This window comes from Protobothrops mucrosquamatus, unplaced genomic scaffold (assembly GCF_001527695.2).
Source record: "Protobothrops mucrosquamatus isolate PMUCROS unplaced genomic scaffold, P.Mucros_1.0 scaffold1291, whole genome shotgun sequence".
Taxonomy (NCBI): domain Eukaryota; kingdom Metazoa; phylum Chordata; class Lepidosauria; order Squamata; family Viperidae; genus Protobothrops; species Protobothrops mucrosquamatus.
This window is the reverse complement of record NW_015387494.1, coordinates 107,445-117,447: the sequence shown is the minus strand read 5'-3', so window position 1 is coordinate 117,447 and position 10,003 is coordinate 107,445. Positions and strand designations below refer to the sequence as shown.

General features: G+C 39.9%; 1 protein-coding gene across 1 annotated transcript in view; it reads right to left on the bottom strand.

Annotated features, from left to right (window-relative positions):
* Positions 1 to 452: 452 nt before the first annotated feature.
* The window catches only part of UTP6 (UTP6 small subunit processome component), a 31,255-nt gene continuing 21,704 nt past the window's right edge, over positions 453 to 10,003 (bottom strand). The window contains exons 13-19 of the mRNA XM_015821266.1: positions 9,836 to 9,913; positions 9,522 to 9,701; positions 7,932 to 8,012; positions 6,008 to 6,117; positions 4,931 to 4,997; positions 1,639 to 1,711; positions 453 to 756 (exon numbers count right to left, since the gene is read on the bottom strand). Of these exons, the coding sequence (XP_015676752.1) occupies positions 599 to 756; positions 1,639 to 1,711; positions 4,931 to 4,997; positions 6,008 to 6,117; positions 7,932 to 8,012; positions 9,522 to 9,701; positions 9,836 to 9,913 (747 nt within the window). The 3' untranslated portion in view covers positions 453 to 598. The remainder of the gene's footprint in view (positions 757 to 1,638; positions 1,712 to 4,930; positions 4,998 to 6,007; positions 6,118 to 7,931; positions 8,013 to 9,521; positions 9,702 to 9,835; positions 9,914 to 10,003) is intronic.

Sequence of the window (10,003 nt, the reverse complement as noted above, 5' to 3'; positions counted from 1 at the left end):
CCAGCCACGCCCATCCAGTAGGCCTGCCCACCCTGGCCACACCTACCCACCCCCCCCGAGGACAACCGCAATGCTGATGCGGCCCTCAATTAAATTGAGTTTGACACCCCTGCCCTAGAACAACTACATTTCAGTTTGCATCCGTTTGCATGTTTTGCTTTTTACATAAACCACCCCAAACTAGTTGTTCCTGGAACAATCTGTATGTGACTATTTACATTTGCTTGGCAGACAATTAATTTCTATTCACTAGCCAGAATGAAATCCAATTCTGTTATATAAAATATAAAATATATATAAAATATAAATAGGCCCTATCATGAAACAGTAGCAAAATAAACTCTAAATTAAGTTTGTTTTTCCACTTTCCCTGAAAGTATATTTATACGTATATTAATTAAAATCCAAAACTGCTACATTTCTGTTAAATCCAGTAACATGGAGAGAATATGGATGGTAGGCAATTATTTAGTAGCAAGTAAAGTAATTTATCCAGGGAACATTCATTATACATTTGACTCAAATAAAACCCAAGAGTTTCCATAGTTGTAGACTAACAAACAGATTAATTTGCCATTAGAATGAAAAAAATTTTTTTTCACAGGTGCCCAGCTTGCAGCAATGTATACTTTGAAATAAATGTTTCCACTTGTTCTCCCTGCAATGTTTTCATAGCTCTCCAGTGGATACTGCCACAATTCTCTGGTTTGCCTTGAGAATGATTCAGCTCTTCTTTGATATAATCCAGCCAAAGATCTTCAATAAAAAAAAGCATAGTTAATACTGTAATAATGAAAATGCTACAAAAGAGGGAATTCCCTGGTGCCAAAAACATATTGCCTATGTCAGGGGTAAGCAACCCTGGCTCTTTTGTGACTCGTGGACTTCAACTCCCAGAATTCCTGAGCCAGCCATGCTGAGGGAAAAGGGAGAAGTTTCCAAGCTGAGCCATGCTGGCTCAGGAATTCTGGGAGTTGAAGTCCACGAGTCATAAAAGAGCCAAGGTTGCCTACCTCTGGCCTATGTATTTGATTAGAATGTTGCAACTACACTGTATTCTGTAGAATAATCCTGGATGGATCAGAGACAATGAATATGGTGACTTATGGTAGATCACCCACCCCATTGCCGGCAATGGAAAAAAAGTCACGACACGTCACATGACGTTGCAAGTTTGACACCCCTGATGTATAGAATTTGGTTTTTTTTCTTTTTATGCACATTTTTATGTAGTCTTGTCTAGTTATCTTAATTTTTAAACATTATTTTAAGATTTCAAATAGAATAAAATACAAATTTGATGGAATGTTTTAACTACACAGTATTCCGTAGAATTCCAAGACAGACAGAAAGAAAAATCAGCAACTGCCACAATAAGCTCTGCTTGGTTCATTGAAAGATTTGGTATTCTTTAGCACAGGCATGTCAAACTGCCGGCCCATGGGCTGGATGCGTCACACCAAAACCGCACCCACCCCATTGCCGGCAATGGGGAAAAAGTCCCGATACGTCATGCGACATCACATGACGTTGCGAGTTTGACATGCCTGCTTTAGCAGAAAGAATCAGGTGATTGCCACAGCTATAACAGAAAGACAACTGAGTAGTCTTGGAAACCGACAAGTAAAAAATTCTTACCAGGCTCTGTAGCACCAAATTCTCTCAAGGCACGTTCATAATATTCTCGGATGTTAAATATTTTACTGGATTCCTTTTTTTAAAAAAAAAAGGTGGGTGGTTACCATGCTGAACTTAACACACAGTGATAAAGTAAAATATAATTTGTCATGCAATCTCAATCATCTTCTGAAACTTTAGGCAGCCTTCATACATAAATCTTTTTTGGGCAATCTTACAAAATAATACATAGTACATAAGAGAGAAGCTGAGTCTTACTCCTCGCTCTCTCACCTTGATGCTGACAAGGAAGTGAAGATGAAACTGAATTGATATGAATACAGAGCTGTGGTGCGCGCAGTGGTTAGAATGCAGTACTGCAGGCGAACTCACTGCTCACTGCCAAGAGTTCAATCCAGACTGCCTCAAGGTTGACTCAGCTTTCCATCCAAGGTCGATAAAAGGAGGACCCGGATTGTTGGGGGCAATATGCTGGCTCTGGAAACTGCTTACAGAGGACTGCAAAGCACTGTGAAGTGATATGTAAGTCTAAGATTGCTATTGCTAATGGACATTATACAGGATTAACAACTCTGGACAGGAGTAGTTCTCTGCAACCTTTTCCCTATTAACACACTTCACCCTGTACAACGTCCTCTTACAAGTACAGGTAATCTCAACTTAAGTCACCACAATTGGGAATGTCTGCTAAGTAATGCAATTGTTAAGTGAGTCGCACCCAATTTTACAACCTTTTTTGCCATGGGCATTAAGCAAATCAGGTGGTCATTAAGCGAGTCTGGCTTCCTCCACTGACTGCTTGTCAGAAGACCCCTGAGAAGGTTGCAAATGGATGCAACTGTCATAAATACATGCTGGTTGCCAAGCAACCAAATTTTGATCACATGACCGCAGGGATGCTGCAACAGTCATAAGTGTAAGGGACTGGCGTAAGTCACCTTTTTCGGTGCCGTTGAAAGTTTTAAAACAAATTTGTTAAACAAATGGTCGCAAGTGGAGGACTGCCTGTAACTCAAATAGGGGTCTCACTGTTTACTAAATGAATAAGCTGTGAAGAACTTTTGTTTCCTGCCCTTCAGTCATTAATATCTTTTGGTTCTTCTTTTTTTTTTTTTTTGCCTTTCTTCACTACACCACAATCATAGATGTGTCTCCCATTCCTTCACTTCAAGCTTAGCCTCTTTCATTCTAATCAGACCTGAACATGAAACAAAGGGAGGGGTAGGGGGCTATCTTGGGACTAAGAGAGACAGGGGCTTCCTGCCAGGCCTTTGGTCTTAAAACAAGAAGTCATGGTCATCCAAAGGGCCAGAAAACCCAATCTTACAACCTGAGGAATGAATTGGCAAGCAGAAACTGGTACGTAATGCTGTGTCCAAGAGCGTCCAGGGGTGGGGACTGTCAAAATGAACAAGATGGTAGACTCCTTTTCTAGATGCATACCAACATGGTGACATAACAGAATAACAACTGGAAGGGACCATGGAGGTCTTCTAGTCCAACCCTCTGCTCAGGCAGGAAACCCTATACCATTTCAAACAAATGGCTGTCCAATCTCTTCTTAAAAACTTCCAGTGTTGGAGCACCCACAACTTCTGGAAGTGAGTAGTTCCACTGATTAATTGTTCTAGCTGTCAGGAAATCTTGCAGATGCTGCAGATGCTCTGACTGGGGCATTCCTTCCCAACTCCTAGGAGCAGTTTGCATGCAAACAATCCAGGCACAGGAATAGACTTCTGGAAGTGAGAGCGGAATCGTCCTGACTGTGCTGCTCTTGAAGCACAGCAAGAAAGGGCAAGAGAAGGCAGCAGTTTCAAAGGCCCTATTGGTTTTCTCTGTGGTCTCGGCTGGCTACAGTACTGTCTTCCTCTGAGCCCTTTGTGGGATCCAGTCCTTGTGGTGGAATGTACTCCAGATTCCCTGGAGGAAATGGGTGCATTCCAGAGGACCAAAAAGACAGCCAGTTTAGACAGTTCAGTTGGGAGAAAGAGAGTTAGAAATTCTCAGAGTATACTTTGAAAGTATATCTTTAATAATGCAAGTAATTGCTTTAGTTTGGCAAGATTTCTGTCTATAGGCAAGGAACAATAACGAGAACTGTTTAGAAATAATTCTGCATCTCTATCTTGGTTTTGGAGCCTGACCGGCCTATAGCTGCAGCATCAGGACCAAAAGGTGTAGGAGTTTCAGCTTCTCTCATTGAAGGAGAGTACTATATTAAACTCCAGAGAGTTCACACAAAAGACATGCTGACATCCACCCGAGACGACCACTATAATCAGTGTGTATGAAACATAATAATGTAAGTGACTTTCCGTTCTTAAGACATGTAATGCATTAAAACAAAAATGAGAAGTTTACGATCTTTCCAATGTTGCTGATTTACAATTCCCAGCAGTAACAGCCGGCACTGGACTTCTTAACTGTAGTTTGGGAATATCTAGAGCCGTGGTGGCGAACCTATGGCACGGGTGCCAGAGGCGGCACTCAGAGCCCTCTCTGTGGGCACGCGCGCTGTCACCCCAGTCCTAGGCCTGCAGCTGGGTTTTATAAAACCTTTTCGCTTTAGGCCTCCACTGTCGTGTGCAAAAAAAACAACAGTTCAATCAATCTGTCAATTTCAACTTCTCGCGGGAAAAAAAAAGATCTTGCACAGTTGGAATTGATTGATTGAACTTTTCAGTCCCACCCAGTCTGCTGTTACCACTGCAGCCACGCCCATCCAATGGGCCACACCCACCCGGCACCCGACAATGCATAAGTGGGTTTTGGGTTGCAGCTTGGGCACTCGGTCTCTAAAAGGTTTGCCATCACTGATCTAGAAAATCCAGAGGTCAACCTCACCCTTTCCGTTAATAAGTTTAAGAACACCAACGATGGCTAGGATTTTGAAGAAACTGGCCATGTGCCAATAATCTGCCTACAACATTAAGGATTACTATTTCTAGGTGGCTTTTAAAATCAGCTGAAGTATTTTACTGTGGCCCAGTTCTAACAGAGCATACTTTACAAAATAAAAAGCACTGATTCCATTAGAAACCTCACATTGGTAAATACCTCTACAAATATTGACACTATTCATTTGTTTGTTTTATCAAACAATCGGTAAATATTTCCACAAATATTGCTGTTATTCATTTAAGTGAGACTGAGTGGTAAACAAATTGAAAATAAAAATAAATGCAACCATACAAAAATTAACGTGCATGGTACCTGAGGGAATAATATACTCCATAATTACTAACACAACCAAGAAATGGATCCCTGCACTTTATAATACTTCTTTACTTACTTGTTCCTTTTCAATCTGAATCATTTTTTTGAAGAACTGGAGTGAAAATGGGCGGCACTCCTGCAGCCTAGGAGAGAAGTAATGGGGTAAGGCACCTGATTTTAATAACAAATAGGGGTGGAGGGGTATATAAAAAAGTGATTGAATAATGCTATAAAAAGGAGATATTTAAAATCTAAACAAGAACTGGAAAATCAGGGTATCAACCTGTCGTGGTGGACACATTTACAGATGCAAAATAGATATGAAAAAGACGTGAAAATGCATGGGTTTTATAAAGAACAAACTGTATTTGGTAAGATTTTGTTAATCTCAGATGAGAAATTAATCAAGAAAATGTATAACTTTTTGTTAATTTTGGAAATGGAAAGTGAACACGTTAAAGAAACAATGATTAGATGGGCAAAAAACGTTGGTTACAATATAGAATTAGAAAACTAGCAAAAATTATGGGAGAGAAACTATAAGTTAACAATGGCAACTTCGTATAAAGAAAATTTATATCAAATGTTTCATAGATGGCACTTGCCACCGGCAAGATTAGCAAAAATGTTTAAAACTATGTCAGATAGATGTTGGAAATGTAAGCATAATCCAGGCACGTATTATCACATTTGGTGGACATGTAGCAAAGCAAAGACCTATTGGAAAAATATACATGCCTGGTTAGAAAAACATGTTGATTTCAAACCTGAACTTTTCTTGTTAGGTATAATGCCTGAAAAGATTAACAAACAAAGCCTATATTTGATTTTACACGTCATCACAGCAGCAAGAATAACTTTTGTGCAATATTGGAAAAAATGAAGTACTACCACCAGAAGAAGAAATAATCAGAAAAATATTGGAATGCGCGGAGATGGATAGATTAACTTTGAAATTGAAGGATAAAGAAGATACAGACTACTATCAAACTTGGGACTTATTCTACTATTGGCTAGAAGAAAGAATGAAGGATTAGGAATGGAATATGTATTAGCATTGTTGATTCCAGACAGCTCGTTGGTTGAAAAATTAACATATGCATGTAAGAGAAAATCCAATAAAATCTTTAATTGAAAAAGGAGATATACTAACCTGGTGAAGACTTGCTTTGCTTTCTTATAGCCACCGGTCCTGTGAGCCCACTCAAGGTACTTTTCTTTCAAGGCTATGGAGTCAGCAGGAAGTGTGGCAAGGAAAGATCTCTGTCGGTTAAATGTAAATGATTGTGAAGTCCATTAAATGACACAAAGCTTTTAAGCATCCACGGTGGACTTTAAAACTAAAGTCAAGAAGATAGGTTACTTTGTTCTTTGTGATAATTACCCACACCAAATTGGATCTATTGACTCAGCTAGAGCAGGGGTCCCCAACCCTCGGTCCTTGGACCGGCACCGGACAGTGACATGCCAGAAAATGGTCCACCCAAACAAGCGTAGCTCCATCCGCGGGATGCAGGCAGCACATGAAACCACGCCCCCTCTGGTCTGCGGAAAAGCTCCTCTCCATGGAACCGGTCCCTGATTCCCAAAGGGTTGGGGGCCACTAAGCTAGAAAATATACATCAATCTGGCAATCTCCTATTCATACATTTCAGTAAACCTACTCTGGACAGTCTACAACTAGTCCTTGCTTAAGAACCACTCATTCAGTGTCCTTTTGAAGTTACAATGATGCAGAATGAGGGGAACTTACGGCAGGTCCTTGTAACTGCAGCTGTCTCAGAATCCTTGTGGTCATATGACTGAGATCCAGGTACTTGATAATCAGCTTGCAATTACAACATTGTGGCATTCCATGGTCATGTGTCTGCTATTTGCAACTTTCACTACCAGTTTCCAACAAGCAAAGTCAATGGGGAAGCCAGCAGGTCACAAGTGGCAACCACATGACATTGCACTTAACAATGGCTTGGGATTCATCTAACGTTGACCAGAAATATTGCATCGCTGAGTGGCATGGTCAGGTGACATCATGGTTTACGACTGAACTGCTTAGCAATGGAAATTCTGGCCCTAATTATCCTTGTTAACTGAACACAACAATATTTCTGAAACTTTTCATTTGTAATTAAAGACTGTGTTTCGATATGTTTTGTTTACTCCATTTCAGGGTATATATATAAACCTTTTTGTTCTTTTTGATAAATAACTCAAGGCGTACAACTGTTCCTAATGCTCCTTCCTCCTCCTAGTTTCTCCACAACTACAACAAAAATCATGTGAGGTAAATTGGACTGCAAGTGAGTGACTGGCCCAAAGTCACTCGGATGCTTCTCGTGCCTAAAGTGAGACTAGAACTCACAGTCTCCTGGCTTCTAGCCTGGTGCCTTAATCATCACACCAAAATGGTGTATTTTATCCTAAATTTCCACTTTTTTTGTTAATGAAGCCTATGTTTCTATTTCTGAATTACATATAGATAGTCCTCGACTTAACGATCACAATTGAGCCCAAACTTTTTGTTGCTAAGCAAGGCAATTGTTAAGTGACAATTGTTAATTGCCCCGTTTTACAGCCTTTCTTGCCACAGTTGTTAAGTGAATTACCGTAGGTGTTAAGTTCGTAAGACAGTCGTTAAGTGAATCTGGCTCCCTCATTGACTGTGCTTGTCAGGTTGCAAAAAGTGATCACATGACCTCAGGACACTGCAACCATCATAAATATATGCCAGGTGCCCAGTGTCTGAAGTCTGATTATCATGGGGATGCCGCGAGGGTTGTAAGGTTGAAAAACAGTCATAAGTCACTTTTTTCAGTGCCGTTATGACTTTTAACGGTCACTAAACAAATGATTGTAAGTTGAGAACTACGTGTATATATTTTCAGCAAAATATTTGCAGAATTATAACAGCCTCATTGACTACTGATAGGTTTTTATCCTACAATTTATTTATTTTTAATGCACAGGTTATCATTAGTTCTAAAATTAATTTTTAAAATAATAGTGGAAACATTCTTACTCTCTTTTCCAAATTTAATCTCACAGTATGATTCATTTTTTAATGGAATATATGATACCTGATAGAGGGCTTCAGTCTCGGCTTTGCTACTGGCACCTTCACTCCATTCTAGCCATAAAGTCCATATTGGCAAGGTGTCCTACAAGGAGGAATAACAAAAAAACAGAAGAAAATATTGGATGTGAGTTGTATAAAATACCTGCAGGCAAATTGAAAGACACTGGAATTCCTGAAATAGTCTAGCAAAAAATATATTGATGAAATTAAGGAGCCTCCTGTCTATAGAAAGGGACCAGACTAAGTAGGTGAAGTCCTGCATTGTGCAGGCAATGCAAAAAGCTTACAAAGGAAAAATAGGGGAATTCAGAAAATAACCGAGTGTCATTTTCATAGCTGCATGGTTTGTCTCTGGGATCTTTAAAATATAAGGGGTGTGGAGAATGCAATTGCAATAGTACTGGAAGGTGTTACCACAATGGAATGCCATATCCCTAATGTCAAGTGCTCATCGTCCTATGGACGATGGGTAAGCAAGTACTCATACAGGCCCACTAGGGATGGCCCTTTGTTACTTACTATTAAGTGCAAGAAGCAGATTTAAAAAGTTCTTTCATTGCCTCTGCCAGGAGTACTGCCAATTGCCCCATTCATCTTTCCCGAGAAGATAATAATAATAATAATAATAATAATAATAATAATAATAATAATAATAATAATAATAATAATAATAATAATAATAATAAAGTTGGAAGGGACCTTGGAAGTCATCTAGTCCAACCCCTGCTCAGGCAGGAAACCCTATACCATTTCAGACAAATGACTGTCCAGTCTCTTCTTAAAAACTTCCAGTATTGGAGCATTCACCACTTCTGGAGGCAGGTTGTTCCACTGGTTAACTGTTCTAACTGTCAGTGACTTTTTGACAGTGCCAAGTTGATCCCTCAAGTTGACCTTATGAATGGAGAGAGCATTTCAGATCCCTAAGCAGATCCTGCAATTGTGTTAGTTACTCTGTTTTAGGCCATACAGACAGTCCTTGTTTACTGACCACAATTGGGAGTGGCAACTCTATCACTAAGCACTGTAGTTGTTAAGGGAAACCATATGACCATAATGGCTTATGACCTTACTTCCCATTTGGACTTTCTGCAAATCACATTGGTCATTAAGCAAGATATCACATGATCACACCTTGCAATTTCACTTCCACATTCTCCGCTAATTTTGCGCATTGGAAGCTAGTTGTGAACTGTCTGAATGGCAATCATGTGACAGCAGGACAGTAAAGATGTGTGGATTCATTGCAAAGCTTTTTTTTTTCCAACTACCATATCTTTGAATAGTCACTAAATGAGGCAGTCAGTAAACAAGGACTAATTGTATACATTTTTACTTCATAGAGTGTAGTTTTTTTAGACTTGCAGTTTATTAAGACACGTTATTTTAGTAGCTTGTGTTGCATTTTTATTAACAAGACTCCTTGCTTGGATGGCATTCTACCTCACCCACTTGATTTGACTTTTGCGTTGTATATTTGGTAAACATTGCTGGTCAATGACTCAATAATATGTTACCGTTACTAGTTTCAGATAACTCCCAGGCTCCAAGTATTCATTCACACAACCTAAGTTCAGAAGAGAGTTCCCACCTTAGCTTTAACCACTTTGAAAGCCTCCTGGGCACAAGCAGCCACTTCACTGCTCTTCAGATTCAGCAGCAATTGCAACCTCATTTCCCACATATCCACCAATTGGCTGAAACGGTTTGTGGCTGCCGCTGCCACCTCCCTGGCCTTGTCTTCATGACTGAGTTCCAGCAGGAGCTGAATCTGAAAAGATGCCACACAAACAAAATAAGCACCGAATGGCTGCTTTCAGGAATGAACTTCTAAGCTCCAAACCCACCCTTTCCGGTTTGTGCGAGTGGGAGCTTTTCAAGTGCAAGGACCACATCCTTCCTTACCCACTGTTTATAGAGAGAAGCTGGCAGAAGTTGTGAGTCATGAGCTCGGCTGAAAACACTCAGTGCCCTTTCCAGTCTCTGAAACAAGAGGGAAGGAGTAATAAAAAAAAAAAACTTGTACTGCTGTACAAATGAGTCTTCATAAAATATCACCGAGCTTTTGAAGTC